This window comes from Trichosurus vulpecula, chromosome 7 (genome assembly GCF_011100635.1).
Source record: "Trichosurus vulpecula isolate mTriVul1 chromosome 7, mTriVul1.pri, whole genome shotgun sequence".
NCBI lineage: Eukaryota > Metazoa > Chordata > Mammalia > Diprotodontia > Phalangeridae > Trichosurus > Trichosurus vulpecula.
The window spans coordinates 73,816,707-73,842,971 of NC_050579.1; the positions used below are offsets into that span (position 1 = coordinate 73,816,707).

A 26,265-nucleotide genomic window follows, 5' to 3' on the forward strand; every position below is an offset into this window, starting at 1 on the left:
TTCAGATCTGACTCTGATTCTTTACAGAATTTTAGAGTTGGAAGGAAATTCAGAGACAATAAGATCTGGCATTCATATAACATTGTTGTGGTTAACAGTACCACCATCCTTCGAGTCAACTAGATTCATAACCCAGTTTTGTTCTCCACTCCTCTCTCTCCCTTAGCCCAGATGTATAATCACTTGCTAAATCTTGTCAACTTTACTTCTGCAATATCTTCCAAATTTATCCCCTTCTCTTTAATACCACAGCCACCAGCCTAGTTAAGGGTCTCAGTTCTTCTTCTCCAGACTATCACAATGGCCTTCTAATTGATCTAGCTTCTACATCCTACCCTTCCTATCCGACCTCTAACTGCCAAAATGATTTTCCCTAAGTACAGGTCTTACCATGTCCTTCCTTTGCTCAATAAACTCCAGGGGCTCCCAATTACTTCTACAATCAAATATAAGCTCTTCTATTTGGCATTTAAAACCCTTTATGTACTTTATGTACTCTATGGTGTAGTCAATCTGGCCTTCTTATTGTTCTTTATATATAACCATTTTAAATCTCTATGCCTTTGTGCTGGCCATCCCTCATGCTAGGAACACACTTTCTTCTCACTTTCCCTCCCTGATTTCCTGTAGTTTTAAAATTTTAGGGCATTTTTTTTCTTTTTTACATTTTATTTATTTTATTCTGAACTTAAAAAATAAAACAAGCATATCCATAACATAGTGGAATAGAAAATTTTCCTTCTCATCTTCCCTCCCTGATTTCTTTTAGGCAGACTTTCCTGATCCCCTCCAGCTACTAGGAAGCTATCTGGAAAAAAAGCATCTTATATCCATTTTTATATACTTACATAGATACAGGTTTTCTCCCTCAATAAAATATCAGTCCTGGATGGCCAGGTTTGTTTCATTTCTGCCTTTGTATCTCCAGCACCTAGCACAGAATTTGGCATATATTAGGCTCTTAATAAATTTTCATGTTTTGATTGCTATGCAAAGCACTTTGGATACATTATGTCAAGTGATGATTCATGGCAATACCAATTGGATACTACTAGTTTTATTATTAATGTTTATTATCAGTGTCAACGATATTAAGCGGTTTGGCCACAATTATCACGCATCCAGCAAACGGCAAAGAAAGGATTCAAGCTTAGCTTACTCCAGTTTCAATGCTCTCTCCTCTACCCTATGCTATGTTTCTAGTCCAACCCATATCTGAATGAAAATCTTCTCTCCAACAAGTATTTATATGGCTTTACTTAAAGACCTCAAATGAGGTGAGACTCTATCATAGACTTCTTTCTGATGCCTCTAATGGACCAAGGAGAAATCTCAGGCCTCTTGTGCTTTAAACCTGGAAACAACTAACATGCCTCTCTAAATCTTTACTTTTTCAAACTAAACATTCAGAGTTGCTTTAACAAATTCTCAAAAAGCATGACCTCAGAGATATTTGTCATCATGGTTGATTTCTCTTGGATACTCTTTGGCTTATAACATCCTTAAAATATGGCATCCCAAATAAACGTTCCAGATGAGCTCTGAACAGAACAGGACTGAATATAGCACGACTATTGCTTTTCCCATTCTAGACAACATGAAGCCAAAAACTAACATTAGCTTTCTTGGGGGGAGGAGTAAGGACTGGCATATCATGCTGTTGAGTTATATTTTCCTTACTGCTATCCATTAAAGCTTCCTATTTTTAATTTTTTAATTTTTTATTTTTTTAATTATGGAATAAAACAAGGAGTTCTGTAACATAGTATAGTTTTTAAAAAGATGATTATACTTGAAACTGCAAATCTATTATATACAACTTGCTATTCCTTTTAAATATATGGCAAAGTTATCATATACATTTTCCCTTTTTTTGTCTTCCCTCCCCCCCATCCTAGAGATGGCTACATTAGACACAAATATATATGTGTATATTTCTGTGTGTCTATGTTTCTGTGTATATACACACATACAAGTATAAATATGCACAAGTACACATATATATGCACAAATATAAATATATACACACACATATATATGTGTAAAATCATTCTGTACATACTTCTATTTGTCAGCTCTTCCTCAGGATGCAGATAGTGTCTTCCTTCACTTGTCCTTTGTAGTTGATTTGGATATTTCTAATAGTCAAAAAGATTTATTTGCTCAAAATTGTTCTAATTTTTTTTCACAGACAAACTGCTGTCTAATCATTCCCTTTTCATATTTTACTTGTTAAGTTTTTGAACACAAGGGTGATAAAGATTTGAAAACTGATTGGCATTCTGGGACTTGTAACTCAGAAGGGCTAACATTGCCTCCCAGGCCTTAGAATGACTTGGACTATCTTTGAACCAGAAGAAAGACTTGAGTTTTACCCAGGATTTTGAAAGAGACATATATGGTCTCTGAGAGAATAGACTTGGAAGAAGGAATGAGAACCCCATGAGCTGAGAACCAGATGGAGTGAGAAGACAATATCCATAGTCCTGCCTGGCACTTAATGAGCTGAGTGGGAGAAATGTGGTGGCACAGGGATGATGTGCAAATAGAGAGCTGCAGCAGAGCAGAATTGTGGCAAAGAGGGCTCCTCCTATTAAGCTAAGGTCTGTTATAGCCTTCCCCTCTTCTTCTCTGTATTATAGGTGTACTACAAGAAGATTCTTGGATTTCCCTTCTCAAAAGGGTCTCCACCATAGATGCCAAGTATCCCACTGCCCCAAAGTAGTATGCCTGAAGTAACTTCATTTAATCTCCATACAAATCAGGCTCTCCTGGACATTGAAAATGATGAAGTACATGATATAGAACAGTGACTACATTTTCTCCATTGCACATATGTACAGAAGCAAGTATCTATTCCTCCATTCTCTTCCTTAACAGCCCTGGGTTGGTTCAATCCCATGGGTATAGCCCATGGTTCAATCCCTCTTTTTTGCCTCATGTCTTTAATATATTGAAGTGACAGATACCATGTTATTCCAACAAAAATAGCACAGAAAGATTAAGAACTTCTGATTTCAATGAATTTGCAGAGAGGGCAGGGAGAGAGAGAAAGTCATCTAGAACCTGTTTTCTCCATCCCTGATACATCACTTATACCTTGTGCATGTACACTGTCTCTTGTATGGTCTATTTGTTCTTTCTTATAATAAATGTCAGAGACAGAGAAGGGGGTTAAAGTATGGGGGTGGGGTCAGGAGGGTTGCATGACTTAGACAATGACAAAGGTTGGACTTATCAATCAATATATGAGCAAAAATAGGGGAACACTAGGCATGATGAAATGGAAGTCTCCTAAAAATTGCAGATAGTATAGTAACCTTACCATCAATGGGAAGAGTGAAGATGAAGTGAAAATTCGGTGGCCTCCATTGCCTTCTTTCAGAAACACAACGAAAAAGCCAATTTCCCTTACAGAGGGTACCAGAGAAGCCAGATGGAAGGGTCCCTACTCACTGAATACACCAAAAGAAAGACTTTAAGGTACCAGCATACTGGGATCTACCTAATCTGTGGGATACAGCTTTTATGAATTACTCCCCAAAGTACTTATCAGTAGTTAGGCTTTTTAGCAATTCAATTGATAAGCATTGGCTAAGTGCCAATGGAAGGTACTGTCCTAGTCTCTTGAAATACAAAGACTAAAGGAAAGATAGTATTTGCCCTCAAAGATCTTACAGCTGCGGGAGAGGGGGTATACAATGTAATTTGAGGAAGGAGAAAGTATTAGTAAATCAAGGGACTAGGACAAACTTCAGTGGTAATTGAGTTGAGCCTTGAAAAAAAATCTAAGGATTCTAAAAGATGGAGGTGAGGAAGGAATTCATTACAAACAGTAGAGATGGGACTTGGAATGCCAAGTGTTAGAAACAACAAGTAGTCCACTTAGAGAGAGATATAGATAGAATGTGTGAAGTAATTTTGCACAATACAATTGCTTAGGTTTCTCCAGAAGTAAGTGGGACAATGTGATGATCACCAGTGTTAGGCATGGCTCTGTTCCTACACTTAACATACATAAATCTGGAAAGGTAAGTGAGAGCCAGACCCGAAAAAGATTCAAATGCCTAGCTGAAAAAGAGTTCTGGAGAAGTGGAGAAGTTGTATTGTGCCATATTAGAGGATTAGGGCTATAGGTAAGATGGTAAGATGCCACATCCAGGGGAGCTCTGGCACCAGTGCGAGTTCACATGTCTGTGTGTGGGAGTGTGTGTGTGTGTGTGTGTGTGTGTGTGTGAGAGAGAGAGAGAGAGAGAGAGAGAGAGAGAGAGAGAGAGAGAGGGAGAGAGGGAGAGAGAGAGAGAATGGGGGAGGAGGGAATCTTGCACCACCTCTGCCAGTGCTTCTAGTGAGATTTCCACAGAGGTTGGAACTTATCTGTGTATGGGTCAGGTGGAATGTAGCTCCAGGGGGCAGGGATGTGTTTTTTCTCAGCTGTCTATGGATTGGAGGAAAAAACATGAATCTAGCCCCCTCAGGTAACAGCATGGAATCAATTTGTAAATGCCCTTAAACTCTTCTAACCAGTGTCTGCACAAGTATTTGGCTGAGAGCTTCTCTATGGTGAACTGTAAGATGTAATGTTGAAAACGGAAAGGAGTCTAAGAGAAAGGATATATGAGAAAGATAATCTACCATTGACAAATAAGGAAAATTATAGCTAACTCCAACTTCCTTTTCATTCATTTTTTTTAAAAAAAGTACTCAGGTCAAATATTTTAACCTTAGCAAGAAATATTCTCAATTAAATTGGAAGAGTAGTGTTTTATGGCAAGCTATGACAACCTCTGGCCTGTACTTCTTATGGGTATTATATATGAACTCATAGCTATAGCAGTGAATTATAAAGTAATACAACAGGAGTTGTAAAAATGTCACTGGAAATCACCCTGGTTCAGAAATTTTGGTCCTGCTACAGTAGTTAGTGGTTTAAAGTGTCAGCATTAGCACTCTCCATTGGTGTTACTTGCTAAGGTTTTGTGTCTAATTACAATGTGCTGTGGGACACTGGAATGAGTCCCAAATGTACTTGCTAGAGAAAATGCCTATATCAACAATTTCCTCTGCTAAATTGAATTTGCAGGGTTAGCTGTCTGAAGTGAGTTTCAGTGGGGGATGAGGGGTGGTTTAGGATAGCCCCCTTCATTAGTTTAGTTAGAGAAAAGTTCTATCCTGGAAAAAGGTGGTTGAAACAAAGCATAAAGAGTGTTTTCTAAAACTTTCAATAATTTCCCATTGACTGCCAAATGAAGTACAAACTCTTGACTCTGGCATTCAAAGCAATCTACCATCTGATTCTAATCTGCTTTTCTTTTTACTTCCTTTCACCTTATTCCCCTCCCCCTCCCCCTCTCCCCAAAAACACTCCACATTCCAATTAAATCAATTAGCCAGGCGTTGATTAAATGCCTATGAGCCAGGCTTTGGGGATACCAAAGCAAAAGGAAAACAGCCCTTGCCCCAAGAAACTTTTAAACTAATGGGAGAGTTAACAGGCACATATATAGGTATATACAAAACACATACAAACCAGATACAGGGTGAACTTGGGACTCTTAAATGGCAACCACCTCAAGATTCTAAAGATAAAGACTCTTAAGATATGTGAATAGTGTCTATTATTCTATTGTTCCCTACTGGAATTGATGATAAATTAAAAATGATAATAAATATGTAGGTAACACCTAGGCATCTAGGTGCAATGGATAGAGTTCTGGATTCAGGAAAATAAAACAGGACCAAGTGTGGCCCAGTCATTCCTTCTAGAAGTACTGAGAACCTGGCCCTAATATATCAGGAAGCAAAGTAGGAAGAATAGGTAAACAAGAAAAGAATCACCAAAAGAAAAAACTATTATGGTGTCAGGGACACCCAAGACATAAACTGATAAGAAAAGAGTGCCTCTAAAATATCTACAAGCAAAACCTCAAAGAAAAACAGTTTTGCCACAAGTTCAACTAGAATTCCTACAAAAAATGAAGCAAGATTTTTTTAAAGAGTTAAAGTGATTTTAAGAATAAAATGAAAATGCTAGATGAAATAACTGGAAAAGATAGTAGAGCTCTATAGGAAAGACTTGAAAGAAAATTGACAGCTTAGCAAGAGATACAAGACATTTCCCAAGGAACAGACTCCTGGAAATTAGAATGGAGCAAACAGAAGTCAAAGACTCTGGAAGATGAGAAATAATAAAACAAATTTTAAAAGCTGAAAAAATAACAGAAAATGTCAGGAATCTCATATCAAAAATAACTGATCTGAACAACAAAATCAAGCAGATAATCTAAGAATCACTGAAATACTTGAAAGCCCTAACCAAAAAAATTAAATTGACATAATATTTCAGGAAATTTCAGGAAAAACTATACAACTTGCAGAACTAGAGGGTAGAGTGAAAATAGAAAGAATACACCTTTTTCCTCCTGAAAGAAATCCCAACATGAAAACTTCAAGAACATTATTGGCAAAATCTAGAGATTCCAGAGGATATTTTTAAAAATACTGTAAACATTCAGGAAAAAAATGAATCCAAGTACATAAGAGACAGAGTCAGGATCCCAAAACCTTTAGTAGTCATCACAATAAAGGAGTTGGGAGTTTGCAATACTAAATTTCAAAATGCCAAAGATATGTGTATAACCAAGACTAGCTTATCCACCAAATTGAGCCTAATTTTATAAAGAATAAATCAACCTTCAATGACATAGAAGACTTCTAATCATTTCTGATAAAAAATACCAGAGCTGAGTAAAAAACTTCGGAAAAAAAGTCATGGATCAAGAATAATATGAAAAGAATAATTAAAGTAGCTCTTTTCATGGCAGCCCAAAGTTGGAAACAGGGATTTTTTTCAGCCTTGGTAAACAGATTTAGTATAAAACCATAAAATCATGGAGTCATGGAACTGCAGAGTTGTAAGGGACCTTCAATGCTGTTTGGTGGTATACTGAATGGAAGGCTAGACTCAGAATCAGGAAGAACTGAATACCAATCCAGCTTCAGATGCTTACTGTGTGATGCTGGGCAAGCCCTTTCACTTCTATCTGCCTCAGTTTCCTCATCTGTAGGGATAATAATTACACCTAGCTTTCACGGTTGTGGTAAGGGTAAAATGAGATGGTATTTGTAAACTGCCTTGAAAACTTCCAAGTACTATCTAAATTCTGGCTATTATCATAAAATGCAATCTTTAGGCACATCATGAATAGCATCTTCAAGATGGCACACACAAACATATCTCAGGATGGAAACATTGTGTATCTAATTATGACAAAATGATTTAGCAAATTATAAAATAGTCTGAATACTGTACTGCTACACAGAAAATGTTAGATGAGATAGAAGAATGCTTTCAGTGTGATGAATATGTGCTCTTTGGACGTTCGTGGGTGAACATGGACAAGATACCATGTGACCCTTTATAGTATGAGAAGACGTGCATGAGTTATAGTCTAAATCAGTACAGGCAATACCTGTGCCAATAAGATCACAGAGACTTGAGAGTACTATTTTTTAAACTTTTCGGAAGTGTTATAGCATGCTCAGTGGATCTCAAAGAACATTTATCCAACAACTGAAAGGCTGGAGGCCTTTGAAATCATTTGACATTTTGGGTTTCCCAATATGATATTCAATATACTAATCCAATTAGGTTCCTCAAAGCAAACATTTCCTCAAAGTGATTTAGGTTTGGTTTTTTTTGTATATGTCATTTTTAGTCTAAATGTGCAAGAAAAAAAGTTACTTTATGTTACACTTTTATTCATAGTTTATTACTTTCTTAAATTGACTGTTTCCAAAAATCTGTTATAGATATGAGTCAATTTTTTGCAATCAAAGTGGAATTTGGTCAATGAAAACAAAATGACACATGGCCATTTTTCACAGGGATCATAACCATTTAATGTGGGTCATTTTATTTTGTTTACAAATACAAATAATTTCTACATCATTAGCATTTATACTCACTGAATTCTAATGTGCTCTCATTTTTCTGTTCTCCCTTCCTCAGATAATAGTTGGAGAAACTGCTGTGTTCTGCCTGCAACTGGCCACAAGGGATTTTGAAAACCAAGAAAAAACTATTTTAACAGGAGACTGTTGCTATATAAATCCACTGGTACGCAGAACTGTCCGATTTCTTGGTATGTGTCCATTGTATTGATTTTTACTGCTTTTGAAAATATGCTTATGTACAAGTTAACAATTCAAACACCCAGCAAAGTTACTCAGTCATCTCTCTGGTATTTATTAATTTGATTATAAAACAAAACTTCCTTGTAAACAACTTGTTTTCAGATACTATGGGACCTTTTATGGTTGATATGTTATTTTGAGAGAAATAATTTTATTCACAATAAGATCTAAAATTATAAAAGATGACCAGAATATTTTATTAACCAATGCAACTGCAGAATGGGGTTATTTCATCCTACTTTTTAAAGAATTGAAACAGATTATTTGACATCATGTAAACTGAAAAGAAAATACAAAGGCGAGGGGGAATGGGTGAGTGGATTTTTCACTTCCCATTGAGTTTCCTGGGCATCTGGAAGACACAGTTTGTGGATTACATAATAAATTCACTTCAGGCTTCTTTCTTTGCCTATGTGTTTGTCTGTGTTTGTAGATTAGAGTCAAAAATAGCTTCCCACATGCAGGCATATATAGATGCCTGGAAAAATGTTGCTTTTTAGTCTCATATGTACTCCTATGGTATGTAATGTATCAAAGCTGAATTTCTGGAAATTGTCATTAGAGATATAAGAATGGTTCATTTTGTTAAAAGGTATAAACCTACCTAAAGTTAGGTAACCAAGAGGCAAACGTTGTGTGTGTTGCCCTTATCCATAACTTATTGACTTCAATACTGCATCATTTACTATAGTGCATGTCAAATCCTATAGTGTTAAATTACTGAAGATCATTTCTAGTTAATAAATTTTGGATAAAAGAAATATTTACATCTTAGACGATACAATATAAAATAAGAAAAGTCAATACCTGTAGAATTAATGAAATACGGAGATGGAGATATCTTTTTTTTCTGTCATGTAGTGAAGGTCAATTTTGTTCTGTGCCAGGCTTCCCTTCTTAAGTAGGAGATATCCTCATGCCCTGTTAGCCTTCAGTTTGGTGGCTTCTCATTCGCAAGATTGAGATGAAAAAGGGTTTGCTATTGCTGTCTAACTGATATTGCTGTCTGACATACTAAGATGACAACTAAGCATAATTGCAAGTTATATTTTCCCCTAATAGAGCTATGAAAGCTAAATGCCTTTAAGTATGCTGCCATTCTGATTTTTGATCCATGTTAAAAAGTCTATGTTTACACACATAATAATTCTTTATGTAAAAACTTAGCACAAGGTTTCCAAAAAACCCCATCAGTACTAATTACCTACTTAGAAAAGAAATCAAACCCATTAAAACACCCCAAATGCATCAAATTTGTTTTACACAATTTAAGCTTTCCCACACTCTGGCTCGCATATTAAATTGTACCTTTCAAAGTAAACCATTAAGTGTTTCATAAATATCATCAATTTATCTTCCTGCCATAATTATACAAAACTCTAATTCCTTGTTTTTTATGAAGAATTTTCCTTCTAAAACCTATTCTGTTCAGCCCACAAAATGTACTTGAGGAATAAATACCACAAAATAAGCCCTTTTATGTTCAGTCCTGAGATGCTTTTTAGAAGATGGGGGGTAGGGGGAACCAGGAATGTTGGATCTATTTCCAGTTCAGTACCCTGATATATTCACATCAGGAGCCTGTCATTTAGCGAAGTGATAGTCTTTAGAGGCCTGGGTTCTTGACTTGGGTCTGTGGATAAATTTCAGGGTCTGAATTTATGGTAAATCACAACCTTATTTTCACTAACCTCTCACTGAAATATTGGATTTCCTTCAGTTTCGAATTAAGAAAAAACAAAAACATTATTCTAAGAAGGGGTTGATAGGCTTGACAAGACTGGTAAATCCACAGCCCAAAAAGATTAACAACCTCTGTTCTAGGACCTTCTCAGACTTTACTATAGAATAGGGCAAATTATTTTACAAACCAGGACATTCCATTTAAGGTAAATATTTGATCATAAGACCTTCCTCAACTGATTATTATTGGGGTCTACTAAAAGATTTACCCTGGGCTTTGACATTAATCATTTGCATTGTAATTCTAAATGACATTTATTGGGGGAGCAGTTTCTGAATTGTCAGATGGCTTGACACATAGTATGTACTTAAGAAGTGCTTGTTGATTGATTATCAGTGACTGGCCACATACTTGTGAACCATTTCTCATGTTATTTTCACAAGGAAAAAATGTGATTAAACTGACAAGGGAATAATTCCATTTAAATGAAATGCATGTTTCAAGGGACGATATTTGTAAGCAGATTTTTAACCTGGAATACTGCTGAAGACAGGACCTTTGGGAAAGAGGTGTAATGTAATTTAACTTAGTATTATAAGACTTAATTCCCTGGTAAGTGGTTAATAAATGTTTGTTATTGTTAATTTTTTCCCAATTCCCCACAGTTATGTATCCCCATCAAAAAAAGATTAAAGTTTGAGGAATATTTGTTTTTAACAATTTAAGTATGAGTTTAGTAATCAGGATAGAAATAGTCGATTAGTCAGGATAATAATAGTTGATATTTATATAATGTCACATGACTTTAAATAAAATACTTAAAAACTGTTCTTTAGTGTTATGTGACCTTAAGATATCATTTGACCCCTTCAATATTATCTTCATTTCTCATATCATCTTTAGAGAGATTGAAAAAACTTTCCCTTGGTCACATGGCTAGTAATTTTTGAAAACAAAATGTCTAGCACTTTCTGGCCAGTGTTCTTTATTCTACAACAACGAAGAGATTTGGTTATTTTTCTTTGATTGTTTTAGTTTTAGAAGAAATTAGGCTCATTTGTTGCTATCAGGTTATAACAAAAGTATGTTATTGTTGGAGAGGGGCACCCTGTCAAACCCACTGTAACCTTACTTTACCTGTGCAACTGAAAGAGGCAGCAAGCCATAGTGGCTAGACATCTGGTCTAAGAACTCAGGAAGCCTGGGCCATGTGACCCTGGGCAAGTCCCAGTGCTCAGGGGCAGTTCTGTAAGACATTTACAATGCACATACACATTGATAGATACTTTGCTCTAACTCTGGAGCTATTTTGGACACCCCAAAAATCATTAAGTTATAATCATGCATAGAACACAAAAGGCTGTTTTAATGCTATATAGTTACCCTGCCTATTTTCTGTACGTTGATTTTTTAAAAATGCAGATTTAAAAAATCCTACCGAAGAACTTTACATGGACAAAATATTTTCTTCTTTTCTATAAACAGGAGACTTTTATGGTTCCCTCCCCACCACCAAAAATGAAAAAAACAAAACAAAGTAAAAGAGTTTTTTCCCAGAGTTTCTTTTGTTCTTGGTCATCAGCCTGCACAAAAACTAATTCTAGTCTGGCAGGATTTAAAGATACTGATGAAAATGATAGGACATTCAGACTATAGAGTATTTATTTTACTTTTTTAATAACTTTTACAATTTTATTTTTGGCAATATTGGAACATTACACATTGGTCCTACAATACCTTCTTAAAGCTGTTAATTGTTGTAGGAGGATTTTTCTTAATACTGAAGTAACATGGCTTCAGTAAATGTTTTGTGTAGGGAAATCGTTCCCGGCATTTGATCATATTTTTAAAGTAACTCAAGGGGATGTATCTTTCCATTCTTTTAATAAAAATTATTATAGGTCTTTGGTCTAAGACAGATGGCCAAATATTCATCCTTTTATTAATAACCAGCTGGCCTTATTAATAAAATGATTAGATTACCCAGAAAAAATAAATAAAAACAATAATCATTATATCATTATTTCATTTATTTTATCATAATTACTTTGTAATAATATATCTAAACCTATATGCATATCCATGTATGTGCACATGGTTCCAGTCCATTAAAAGGGATAGTTTGGGACCAAATAATTAGCTATTATCCAGCGAAAGTTTGTTTCTGAAGCAATGTAGGTATTCCTCTGAAACCATTATTCTTCATTTAAGATTTTTCATAATAATAAAATATAATGGCATTGACTTTTAGCACTAATTGGCAACTCCATCAAAAATATCCAAATGAAGAAGGATATAGAAATGTACTTCACAGAATAGCACGTTTGATTTGCATTTTAGTATGCTGATGAAAATATTTCCAGATAAAAGAAGAGATGTAGATCTCAACATAATAGCATAACTAAGAAAATAAACTCTCATAAATTGCTTTAAATGTATAAGTCACATTTCTGAATCAATCAAGCAACAAGCTTTTATTATGTGCCTACTATATGCCAAGTACCATACTAGGTGCAGGGGATATAAGTACAAAAGTGAGACAGTCCCTGCCCTCAAGGAACTTATATTTTATTGGAGAGGGCTTAATAATATGCACAAGGATAATTAAATACAAGAATTAGAGAATAGAGGTATTCAGTTATGGTACTAACAACTGTGGGAACTAGTAAAATCCTCCATAAATAGGTGGCACCTGGGCTTAAGCCTTAAGGGTAGTTAATGGTTCCAAGATTCCAGAATACATTTTCCTCCTGCAAGTTATGTCTTATAAACATGCCAGGCATAAAATTATAGCTAGTGGCAGACAGCTGAACACAACACTCAAGAGTCTTAAATAATTTAACACTCCCGCCACTCCAGATGGTTAAGGAAAGGAGGTGGAGGGAAGAAGAGAGGGCCATATGTATAAAATGTTTGTGGTTCCCAAAATGTTTTCCCTGTTGATTTATTGTCTACTAGAGCCCAAGGTAACCTAGGGGATTCACTATTTTCTTTCTTCCTCAGGGATTTATACATTTGGGCTGTTTGCTACAGATATCTTTGTGAATGCTGGACAGGTAGTGACAGGGAATCTGGCTCCACATTTCCTTGCACTCTGCAAGCCCAACTACACAGCCCTTGGGTGTCAGCAGTTCACGCAGTTCATCAGTGGTGAAGAGGCCTGTACTGGTAACCCAGATCTCATCATGAGAGCTAGAAAAACCTTCCCTTCCAAAGAAGCAGCACTGAGCGTGTATGCAGCGATGTATCTGGCAGTAAGTAAGGATTAGCAAATATTCTTCTTTGTGTTATCCAATTAAATATTAGCATTAACAGTAGATGCATTTTGATTTTTCCCTGCTATTAAAAAAGTCACTTAATAGCATATTATTAACTTTCTTCTGAACATTTAATTTATTTTTGATAGTGACTATATGTACTGGGGGTAAAATTAAGTCGCTTGGCTCTCATGAGGATGTGTGGGGCTGGTTTTGGTGGTTGGCCGTATTAAAAAATATGTAGTCATTAGCATTTCTATTTGTGGCTATGTTTATCTTTCTATTAAATAGGATTTAATGGAAATGAATGTGTCCTTCAGCTTTTCTCATGAACTTATAACAACAACTCAATTAAGAAAATTACCGAGGCATCTTTGCCTACTCAGTTTCCATAATCCCTTTGATGAGATTAGGTCATGTGTTTCATGTCATGAAACATCCTTCTTATGAACAGGGGTTTTGTCCATATTGGTCATGATGCTTTAGTCAAAACCAGAATATTTATTGATAAAAGCAACATCCACATGGCCCTCTAAATTACACTTTCCTTTGCCATATCATGTTCACTGTCAATTCATGCTAGGGTTTGTTTGCAAGGACAGACCTTTAGAGACTGTTGATTTCCTCCCATGACTGCATTTTGGATAGCTGCTGAAAGGTTCAGCTAGGTACTTACAGATACGTGCTTCCTAAATGAGATTCCTTAGGCAAATTGGGTAAGCTTAAATAACTATAGTGAAATACTCAATCATTTTTGACAACTATTTCTTTAATGAAATAAATCACTATTAACAGGATGGTTATTAGCGATGTAGTGGAGAGGGCATGGGATTGGGTTTGAATTTAGGAAGGCCTGGGTTCAAATCCTACCTCAGACACTTGCTACCCATGTGACTCTGGGCAAATTGCTTCAATTCTTTGAGCCTGTTTAATGATCTATAAAATGAGGAATTTGGAATATATGATATCTAAGTTCTCTCAATTCTATATCTATGATTCTCTAAAATATACATACCTCTGTGTGCAATCAGCCATCTTTCTGCTAACTGCCCACTGTTTGAGCTAACCCCAGTTTTCCCTGTCAGGACTAAGTAAGAAGCTCGTTCTCAGCCTCATCTTAGAATCAGAAGCCTTATATACAACTGTAGTTCTGACTCTAATATGTCAAGGAAGCTGGAGCAGGCAACTTTTCTCTAGGCTTTAACTATGTAAGCTCCAGGAAACAAAAGGGATAGTAGGTCAGTTCCTGGAATCAGGACAAGGAGTTCAGCCTAGGTGATCTGAGACAAGACTGAGGATATAGAACAGAGAATAAGGATTGAAGTGGGCCAATGCCGGGGAGGATCCTGGAAGCCAGTGGTTAACGGAAAATTGAGAGACTTACATCAGGCAATTTAGGGCATGTACTTACCGAAAGTCAGGGACAGGTAGTGGGTCAGAATCTAATACTCAAGCAATATCTGAACTATTAGGAGGCATAAGGTCAAAAGAGTCAGCTTTTTAAATTTTTATTTTCAATTTATGGAATAAAACAAATATTTCTATAATATAGTATGATAAAAAGATGATTATACATGAAACTACAAATCTACTATTTACAATTTTCTGTTTTTTTCAAATACACAGCAAAATTATCATGTAAATGTCTTTTTTTCTTCCTCCCCCCTTGAGATGGGCACCATTAGACATATATATATATATATATATATATATATATATATACATATATATGTAAAATTATTCTATATATACTTCTACTTACAAGTTCTTTCTCAGGATGCAGATAGCATCTTTCTTCATATATCCTTTATAGTTAATCTGTGTATTTATAATAGACAAAAATAACTTGTTTGCTCAACGTCCTTGTTAAATTTTTAAATTCAGAAAGACAAATAGCAAAGAAGCACAACTATATGGGATTCCAACAAAACACCACTTTTATGTTGATCCAGTATTTGACTTTGGATTGTAAACTTTTATATGCTTCCTTTTATGCATGTGAGCTGATTCCTAAATATAATGAACTGGGGGCAAAAAGGTTACATGATGGAGGATCCCTTGATTAGAGGGAGGGACAGAACTTATTATTTTCTCCCCATACCCACCCCCCCTTCTGAATTTCCCTCTTTCTGTCAAGAGTGCCATCATTATTGCATATACCCAGCCAGATTTACCACCTTGGCATTATTCTTGACTCCTCACTCTCCCTCAGATGACAGTCAGTTTCCAAATCTTGTCATTTCTATTTCCATTATCATCATTCACATGTCCCTCTTTCTCTTTTCAAATGGTCAGCCACTTTGTTCAGGCCTTCATCACTTCTTGCCTAGACTTTCACAATTAATCTCCCTGCCTCAAGTCTCTCCCTTCTCCAATTTATCCTTTACAGAGCTGCCAGAAAGATTTTCCTAAAGTACAGGTCTAGCCATATCATTCCCTCATACAATAAACTCCATTGGATCCCTATTATTTTCTAGGAGCAAATATAAAATTCTCTATTGAGAATTTAGAGCCCTTCAGTTCCTGGCCCTAATCTATCCTTCCAGACTTATTCAATTAGCAAGCACCTACTATATGCCAGGCACTATACTAATCACTGAGGATAAAAGACAGCCCCTTCCCTCAAGGAGCTTACATTCTAATGGGGGAGACAACATGCAAACAAATCTATAAAAAGCAAGCTATATATAGGATAAATGGGGAATAATTAATAGAGGGAAAGAAATGGAAATAAAAAAGGGTTAGGAAAGGCTTCCTGTAGAAGGTAGGATTTTAGCTGAGACTTAAAGGAAGACAGGGAGGTCAGCAGTCAGAGCGGAGGAGGGAGAGTGTTCCGAACAGCCAGAGAAAATGTCCATAGCTGACAGATGTGCGTTGAATAACCAGGAGGCCAGTGTCGTTGGATAAAAGAATACCTGTTGGAGGGTGAGGTGTAAGAAGACTGGAAAACTAAGAGGTGGCTAGGTTAGGAAGGGCTTTGAATGCCAGACAGAGCATTTTGTATTTGTTCATGGAAGCTGCTGGAGTGTATTAAATATTTAACATTACTCCTCTTTCCACAGCCTATGGTCCAGTTAATTGCCCTTGCTGGTCATGGTGTCTGACACTACACCTCCCGTTTACATGCCTATTCACTGGCTGTCTCTCAGGCCTGAAATAATAATAATAATAATAATAATAAAAATCTAGATAGCACTTAAACATGCCAGGCACTGAGCTAAGCACTTTACAATCATCATCTCATTTGATCCTCACCATAACCCTAGGAGGTAAGTGCTGTTATCATTCCCATTTTGTAGATGAAAAAACTGAGGCAAATAGAGGTTGAATGACTTACCCAGGGTCATCCAGCTAATAAGTGTCTGAGATAAGATTTGAACTCGGGTTTTCCTGACTCCAGCCCCAGCGCTCTATCCACTGTGCATCTTAATTAATTTTATTTCTTTTAAAACTCAGCTTGATTTCCACTTTCTACATCAAATCTTTCTTGATCCCCCTAGAATGCTGATGCCATACCCCCTCAATTATCTTATATTCATGTGATCTTTTTTATCTATGCTCATATATGTGCAGGTTGTCTTCCCCTGCTTTCAGTAGGATGTAAGCACACTGAGGTCAGGGACTCATGCTTATCCCCTCCCTGGGCACATGGCCTAGTGCCTGGCCCATAATAGGTGCTTAAAAATGTTTGCTAATTGGTTGACTAAACAAATGAAAGAGGCAGGAAGAGTAGGGCAGTTGTCGATAGGTTTACTGTACCTTATGTTTCTGTTGATCAGCACCTGCCCCTTACCTGTAAAACCAGGCTCCAGGGTTAAAGGCAACTTATTTTCCAGACACTTCTACTAGATATTGGAGGAATATAACTAGTTCAGGAGACTGTCCATCTTTCTTTTCTCGGGTCAAATCCAACATCTCCTTGGTACAAGTAGTTGCTTCAAACCAGTATGAGATTTTATAGCATCAAATGATCACAGGGGTGAAAAGGACCCATACCGAACAGGAGTATACTTTCCTCCCATGTACTCTTCAATCCAGTGACTGACTTTCTTGCTCTTCCTTGTATCTGACTTTGTATCTCCTGATAGAATGTCCACTGGCTATCCACAATGCTTAGAATGCTCTCCCTCCTGACCTAGACTAGCGTACCTGGCTTTCCAGCTTCTTTCAAGACTCAGCTCAAATCTCAGCTTCTGCAGAGGTCTTTATTGGTTTCTTCTTGGTCCTTCCTCCTCCTTACTCCACCCTGAAAGTGCAATTTACATTTACACCATATGCATCTTTTATAACTTTTGCATGTTATCTTCCATATTACAATGTGAGTGCTTTAAAAGCAAGGATCCTGTTTTTGCCTTTCTTTATATCCTTTATATCCCCAGCAGCACTTGGCACAGTGGAAGAAAGGCTAGCATCTCCCTGGCCTTGGACATCACTCTTTAGTGCTTAACACTTAACAAATGCCTATTAACTGTTGACTCAAGTTTCAACTAAAGTCTCAACATCTATGAGAAGCCTTTCTTACTCCTCCTTACCCTTAGTGCTTCCCCTCTTAAATCATTTCCAACTTACTCTACCCATGACTCATTTTTACACGGTCACTTGCATGTTTTAACTCCCATTGAACTGGGAAATTCTTGAGAGAAGGGACTTTTTTGTTTTTGTTTTGTTTTGTTTTTTGGTTTGGTTTGGTTTTGCCATCTTTTGTATCATCAGGGTTTAGCATAATGCCTAACATATAGTAAGTGCTTAATAAATACTTTCCAGGTAGTTGTTCTTTTGCTTACATCTAGTAAGAGAAACTCACTGCCATATGAGGCAACCAATTTTGTTAGAAACTTTTCCCTTAAGAGAAGTCTAATTCTGCTTTTCTGTAAATCTCAACCATTGCATCTAGTTCTGGCTTCTAGGGCCAAGCAGAACAAGTTATTTCCAAACCATGGCTTATAACTGTAGGAAGGTTGGGCTCTTGGTCCAAGATGGAGTACAATTAACAAGGACTACTAAGTGTGAATTTACTACTTGGATGACAATCAAGAGAATCAGAAACAGAATCAATTGTCATTGAAATAATTTCAAGCCACTTGGAAAGAATGAGGAAATATTTGAAGAGGCTAGGATACTGATTGAAAGTCTGGCATGAAAGCATAATTAAGAAATTATGTGGAACTTCATTGAAATGAGGAAGGAGAGAATTTCATAGAGTTGAGAGATAGAATATCTTGTGTAAGGAAGAGCTAGTCACTAGATCACTGGGTACCTGAGAGGGAACAAGTCTAAGAAGACTGGAGGGGTGTCTGTGTGGAATGAGGTGACAAGGGGATGTTATGGAGGGCTTTGAATAAAAAAAAAGAATTTTTATGTTTGATCCTGGAAGTGATAGGAAGCCATTGAAATTTATTGAGTAGGGGCATGAAATATGGTCAAAATTGTGCTTTATGAAGTATACTTTGACAAGAAGATAGACTGCAGTAAAGGGAGACTTATGGCAGAGAGACCAACCAAAAGACTATTGCAGTTACCCACATGTGAGGTGATGATAGTCAATATTAGGGTGGTGGAAGTGTCAGAGGAGAGGTAGGGGTGTAATATGAAATGTTATATAGGTAAAATGAACAGGACTTGGCAAAAAAATAGATATATTGGATGAAAGAGAGTGAAGTGTCAAGGATGAAACCTAGGTTGTGAGGTTGGGTGACCGAGAGGATGCTAGTACCCTGGATAGTAATAAAGGAGTTAGCAAAAAGGGAAGGTCTGAGTAAAAAGAAAATGAGTTTAGTTTTGGCCATGTAGACTTTAGGATATCTATGACACATCCAGTTTGAAATATCCATTAATCAGTTAGAGATGTGAGTCTAGAGGTCAGCAGAGAGGTTAGCAATGGATCAATAGATTTAAAAATCATTAGCAAAGTGTGATAATTGAATGTAGGAGAGCTGATGATATCATTAAGGGAAATGATATAGAGAGGAAAGAGAAGAGGACAAGGGTATAGCCCTTTGGTATACGCATAGTTAGCAGGCATGACCTAGACAAACATCCAGCAAAGGAAACTGAGGAGTAGTCAAACAGGTAGAAGAAGAATCAGGAGAGATCAATGTCAGGAAAACCTAGAGAGAAGAAAGCATTGAGGAAAATAAGGTGGTCGACCTTGTCGAAGGCTGCATAGAGGTCAAAAAGGATGAGGACTGAGAAAAGGATTTTAGATCTGGCAGTTAAGGAACTGTTGGTAACTTTGCAGAGTGCTCAGTCTCAGCTGGTTGATGAGGTAAAAAATTACTTGAACCTTGATTGGAATAAAAGTGACTATACTACCTTGGAATTTGTGATAAAGTAGAAGAAAAATGAGTACAGTTGTCATATTTTGTGTGAAGTTAAAATAGATGGTATCTTGTGCATCAGAATTCTACAGGAAAAGTGAATCTAGAAAGTAATAGAGTTGTGAAGATGCAGAGAAACAATTCTTTAAAAAAAAGAATAGAAGTAGTTGTTTAAAGATACTGATATGGAAACACCAGAAAGTCATTAACCAATTTAGATTTTAACAAGACATGATAATGGAGAATGAATACAAAAACTTGGCACAGAAACAATCCAAAGAGGAGTAGGACTACTTCTCAGGGTGGGTGGTGTGATGATAATGGATGACAAGAGAGAATGTCATGTCAGGGCTCCTGCTTGGGTTCAAAAAATCATTTTTATAAGTAAAGATTGGGAAGGTGCAACTTGGAAGGCAGTTTGTCTTAAAAAGAGCTGGGGTTTAGTGCATTGCAAACTCATCATGCCTCTGCAGTGTTATGAGTTGGAGAAAAATAAAATATTAAATTTTAAAAAAGATAGAGTACAGTGTTACAGGACTAATGTGATCTGAATCTCTGTTAAAAAAAAGAGTGATGTCCAAGGCCAGGGAGATGGTAGCCTTTCTTCCACTGTACTTTGCTCTAATCAGAACACATCTGGAATGGAATGCTCAGCTGGGGACACCGATTTCAGTTCAAAGAAAAAAAGGGCCTTTATTATTCTCTTTTGACATATTTGTTTTTGAATGAGGAATCTACCTTTTTTGTCACAACATGCTTTATATATGACCTGCCTATTAAAGTGATTCTGATCTATTTTCTCACTCCTTGTCTAATAATGCTTCCCAATTTGGTTATCCCAAGGCAAAACTGGAATTGCAATTAAAATATTTGGAAAATAATAACTTACATTATTATAGATATTAAGGCACTTTATAAAGTTTTTTTTTTTTTTTACCCACCTCTAACCTTGTGGAGTGAGGAGTCTAAGTATCATCCCATTTTATAGAGGAGATAACATTCAATGGAGCAGCTTAGTGGCATAGTAAATGGACCTCTGGACCTAGAGTCAGGAAGACCTGAGTTCTAATCCAGCCTTAGAAACTTATTAGCTATGTGACCCAATGCAAGTCACTAACCCTGTTTGCCTCAGTTTCTTCATCTGTAAAACGAGCTAGAGAAGGAAATGGCAAACCACTCTAGTATCTCTGCCAAGAAAACCTCAAATGGGGGCATGAAGAGTCAGACACAACTGAAACAACTAAACAACCACAACAAAAATATTCAGAGTAGTTCCTAGCAGATATGCAGTACTGCTAAGCATAAGATCCACCAGAGTTGTCTCCTGATTTCAAGTCAAGTGGTTCCCACTTCACACTTTGCACTCCATCCAGCTGACCCCCAAGATCATCTTGCTATGTGCCCTACTGCCTCATTTCTCTGATTGAACTCTTTCCATTGGACTTGAAATCTGGACAGAAAGCTTCTATTCCCTAGGGGAAGTTAATCCCTCAGCCTTTGAATGCCTGCTCTACGGTTAAGCTACCTTGATGTGGAAGCAAACTTTAAGAGGATGTTACTGCTGGAAGGAACCTTAGACACACTCGCATCAAACTCTCATTTTTCTGATTATAAAACCAAAAAACCCTACCCTTGTTTCTGGACATATCAGCTGACTGCCCTAGAGAACAGCTCACTATCCATGGGACTCTCCGGAAAAAAAAACTCCCTTCCCTGGCCACCACTCTCCTAAATATGTTGTCTCCCATTAAGGGAAAGCAAGTCCCTTGAGATCAAGAACTATCTCACATTTGTAATTATCTCCAGACTTTAGCACATGGTAAGTACTTAGAAAATGCTTTTTTCTCCCATGTGTGTGCATCTTATCTCTCTCTGACCTTCCAGACGAGAGAGTCTAGTTTTTGGGAGGGTGGGGTTGTCTTTGTATCCCCAGTGCCAAATACATTGCCTTACACATAGGGAGCACTTCATAAATTATCATTCATTGATGATTGACATATCCTAGGGGCATACAGTTTCTAACTACTCCTTTGTCCGTTATTTTCCCCTCTATTTTCCAGAGCTGTCAACCCTAAGTAACTGGGACACGGGCCTTGTTGTTCAGTCACTGATGCGCGTAACCCTAGGGTTGTAGCATATACCAAAACCCATTCTTTTGGAATAGTATTATCCATCTGCTCCATATGCCCTTTTCCTTTGATTACAACCCCTTAGAGCTATCTTTTCCATCTGTAATAATGTTGGATGTCTCTTCTTTCTCCCGTTGGAATTTATCAGGAAACTTGACAGAAATGCCTATTACAGTCATTGTATGATATTAACTGCCTATTGAACATCTGCAAATGTGAACTGTAACCTCAAAGTTATCCATTAATCTCTTATGTTTCCCTTCATTAATTCTCTGCCACTCCTCCATTCCTTACTTTGCACGTCCTAGCAAAGACTGAAAGTAGATCCCTCCAGACAGACAGGTCTAGAGGCCTCTTGAGACTGACTGTAACTATATATTGAGTGCCCACCAAGTTCAATGATGTGCAGTCTGTGCTGTGGAACTAGTCACTGTTGCCACTGACATTGCCTTTTGAGGAGGGTGTCGGCCATGGGTCACTCACTGTCTGAGGAGGACTGGCATCTTTCCCCTCAGCAGACCTATTATATGATCCTAAGTGCTTCTAATTTTCACTTGTGAGAGTGTTAAACTAATGTACAAGGTCCTATTCAGTGATGGCAAGTTTAGTAACCATTGTCCAAGTACCTCAGTTGGCAGTTATCACTTTGGGGATGTAAGAATGCCTCACAGTTTCTAATAATTCACACAGTACAGTACCGGCATTGCTTTCTTTTTCTGTATAGTTTACTCTGTTTTTTACATCTCTCCAAGGAGTCCACAGCATTGTGTAAAATTGTTTCAATGTCATCATTATCACAGTCAATAGATACCCACAAAACTAGCAGTCCTTAAGGCAGGCCAAGGCTTGTCACTCATTATTGGTTCCCTACTAAGGGAATAGCTATGGTGGGAAGTATTCAGTGTACAAGGAAGGCTAAAAAATTTAATTTCAACAAAATACAAAGTGATATTTCCAGAAAATATATCTTGAGACTTCCTTGAAGTATTCAAGGTCACTTTATTTTTTAATTCAATTTTATTTTATTTTCAATTCTGAATTATCTCCCCCATCCATTGAGATGTCAATAAAAACAAAACTCATTATAAATCTATATATTCAGGCAAAAAAATTCCCAAATTAAATATGTCCAAATAATAATGGAAAATAAAGGGAACATGTGCTTCAATCTGCAGTGTCACTTTAACACAATTAATACACTGGTTCCCTGATTTAAGGTGAGTGGGTAGGGTTTGGGTTTGCATTGGAAGAACAAAAACATTCCCAAAATGCAGTCTAGACTGGTATTTCTTAATGGTGTGTATGCATGTGTGTGTGTGTGTGTGTGTGTGTGTGTGTGTGTGTGAGAGAGAGAGAGAGAGAGAGAGACAGAGAGACAGAGAGACAGAGACAGAGAGATAGAGAGAGTCACAGAGAGAGAGACAGAGAGAGACAGAGAGACAGAGACAGAAAGAGAAAGAGACAGAGAGAGAGAAGATGAGCCCTTTGGCACTCTGATGCAATCTATAGACTCCTCAGAATGCTTTTTAAAATTTTTTTAAATGCATAATTAAAGGGAATGCCAATTTCATATAAAGGTCAGTGAAAATAAGACATTTTTTCCCCACCAGAGTTTATAGACATCCTGAAATCTATCCACAAAGCCCAGGCTATGAAATCTTGGTCTAGACTTTGAAGAAAGAGGAAAAAATGCTTAATGAGTCCCTGCAAACACCAATTCAGTAAGCCTTACCAAGGCCACAAATTCTAAAAATAATTTTATGCTTATTATTTTATAAATATCCTTAAATCTTTGAAAAACTGTCCACAAATATAATGGGTATTCCACAACAATCACAAATCTCACTATTTCTTAGAATCAATGTGGTTGCAAGTATTTGACTCTTGCCTTGTTCTCATGGATTCTCTACTAAAAGACCAGAGAGTAACCATAATTCAAATAGAAAATTATTTAATTTAGAGAGTAGCAAGATAAATACTCATAAACTGTGTGATTTTTGTCAGAGTGGGGAACTCCCAATGTAGATACTCCTTCCACCGTTGCAAATTACAATCTGTCCACGACTCATTAGAAATGTCCTAGAGAGTTTCCTGTGAAACAAAAAGTGACTTGCCTGGGATCAGTGACAAAGATTTTAAGTCAGAGTCAGGATTTGAACCCTGTGTCCCTGACTCCAGACTCAGGCCTTTATCTACTATACTGTGTTATTGCTAAGCAAAATAGCTAGTAGAGGAAAAACCAAGCAATGTAGTCATTCAATAACCTTCCGCTTTCACGGATGTTTAAAATTTCTCACAGACTTACGTCAGATAGAACAGAACTATCAAAGAACAATTTTGATTAAAACATTCCTCTTTCCTATTGCCACATGGCTCTACTTCCCACAGATCCTGAGTGAGGCCGAGCGATTATATTGCTCCTCCACTCTGCCTTGTATTGTCTCCTGTTGAGGCTGGGATGATTGCTACTCATCTGCCATGGATGTTACCTGCAGAGTCTCTGCCACCTGTGACTGCTTTCTGTCATAGCTATCCTCTGCTGAATCTTTGTCTCAGCTGCCGATGTCTCCCTATTCCCTACTACTGTTCTTTGGGCTTTCTGGCTGCCATCCACTGGGGCTCAATCTTGCTCTTGCAGCTTCCGCTGCTGCTGCTCTGGCTTCCTGCACTTTTCACTTGGGGACGTATCAGTGATTCTTGGTAGTCTTTCAGGCCATATGCCTCAGGTTATTTCAAAATTTTTCAATTCTTTTGTTAGTCATGTCTACAGTCCAGCCTGGCTTACCAAAGAGCAGTTCAGCTTCATCTTCCCTTAATGGAAAATCCCTTGGCCTTGCTTCTCTCTAATTTAAAGATAGTGAATTCCATTCCCGACTTCCTGCCCCAGAGAGTGAAACTCCGTCCCCAAATGGTTCGAACTTCTCAGTGAGTTTTTATATCCCTTTCTATTTCCAAGATAAGTATCCAGTACCTGGGCACAAACATCAATAAATCTCATGAAATAGCTAGAAATATGGGACATGGAGGAGCAAGCAAGGTAGGGACACAAACCGATTACTTCTGCCATCAGCATTTCAGCAAAAACCCTTACAGGAGGAAGTGCATTGATAAACTAGAGAGCATACGATTGTAGGCAACCAGGATGGGGGATGATTCTCTGGTAATGCCACATGGGAACTTGGAGAAAGAACTAGGAAAGTTTAGGCTAGGGAAGATAATATTTAGCAAGTTGGTGTTCTCTGTCTTCAAGCATCTGAAGGATTGTCATGTGGAAAAGTGATTAGATGTGTTTTTATTAGCCCCAGAAGGTATGCCTGGAAGCAATGAGTGGAAGATGCTTAGAGCTAAATTTAGGCATGGTGTTAGGAAACACCCTACCCCTTCCCCCCACCCAGCCCCCAACAATTAAAGTACTTTGATACAGTGACACTGGCCTCCTTGCAGTTCCTTCAACAAAACGGTCGTGTCCCACTGGCTCAATCCATGAAATTCTCTCTCCTCATCTCCACCTTCCTGCTTCCCTGGATTCGTTCAAATACCAGCTAAAAATCCTATCTTCAGAAAGTCTTTCCTATTCTCTCTTCATTCCAATGCCTTTCCTCTGTTGATTATTTCCAATTTATCCCATATGCATCTTGTTTTCCCCCATTAAATTCAGTGATAGTTAAGACCAGGGATTGTCTTTTATCTTTCTTTGTACCCTCAGGGCTTAGCCCAGGGCCAGGTACACAGTAGAGTAGTTAATAAATGTGTATTGACTAACTGATTGCGTATTGACTAACTAATTGATCCCTAATTAAAATGGATATTATGGACATTAGAGAACCTTTTATATAGTTCTACAAAAAGTTGGATATTTAACACTCACCATCACCATAAAGGGGCAGCTTAGGTGGCACAGTGCATAGAGCGCTGGGCTTGGCATCAGAAAGACCCATCTTCCTGTATTAAAATCTGTCCTCAGACACTTACTAGTTGTGTGACCCAGAATAAGTCACTTAATCTTGTTGGCCTCATTTTCCTCATCTCTAAAATGAGCTGGAGAAGGAAATAGCAAACCACTCCAGTTTCTTTAGCAAGAAAACCACAATGGAGTCACAAAGAGTCAGACACAACTGAAACAACTAACGACCACAATCACAATAAAGATCAGGTTTATGGATTCTCGCATCTGCTTTGGAGAATTTAAATAACCCATAAGGACCTGGATTCTGGGATTTTAAGAGGACACAAAGTTTTTTTGTGGTTTAAGAAGGGGAGTTATCATCTAAACATCAGAACACCTGGTAGGGGAAGGTTTATGAGACTTTGAAGACAGAATTATACTTAGATGTAATTTATCCAGCCATGCATTAAATGAGAATTAATCACCGCGCTAGGTGTTGTGTGGGGTACAAAAGAATAATTAGTCATGAGACTTGCCCTCAATGAGCTTACAATCTCATTTTGAGGCGAGAATGTGACAATGTACAATGAAAGAACAGAAATAGTTGGAATTACAAATGAGTAAGGTTCTTGGCGTATGGGAAAGAACCATGTGGTAAACTTAGGTGAGGACATAAACACGAGTTCCACAGGATGGGCAGACTCAATTGGTTATAGTTTTCACATTTCAAGGGGTGCGACTATTTAAATACAGACACAGGAGAATTTTCTTAGGTAAAATGAAACTCTGTAAGCAA

The 26,265-nt window shown here is 37.3% G+C and overlaps 1 protein-coding gene across 1 annotated transcript in view; it reads left to right on the forward strand.

The window, feature by feature from the left end:
• Positions 1 to 26,265, forward strand: part of PLPPR5 (phospholipid phosphatase related 5) — a 169,894-nt gene that overhangs the window by 60,088 nt on the left and 83,541 nt on the right. Inside the window, exons 2-3 of the mRNA XM_036769348.1 lie at positions 8,012 to 8,144; positions 12,884 to 13,134. Of these exons, the coding sequence (XP_036625243.1) occupies positions 8,012 to 8,144; positions 12,884 to 13,134 (384 nt within the window). The remainder of the gene's footprint in view (positions 1 to 8,011; positions 8,145 to 12,883; positions 13,135 to 26,265) is intronic.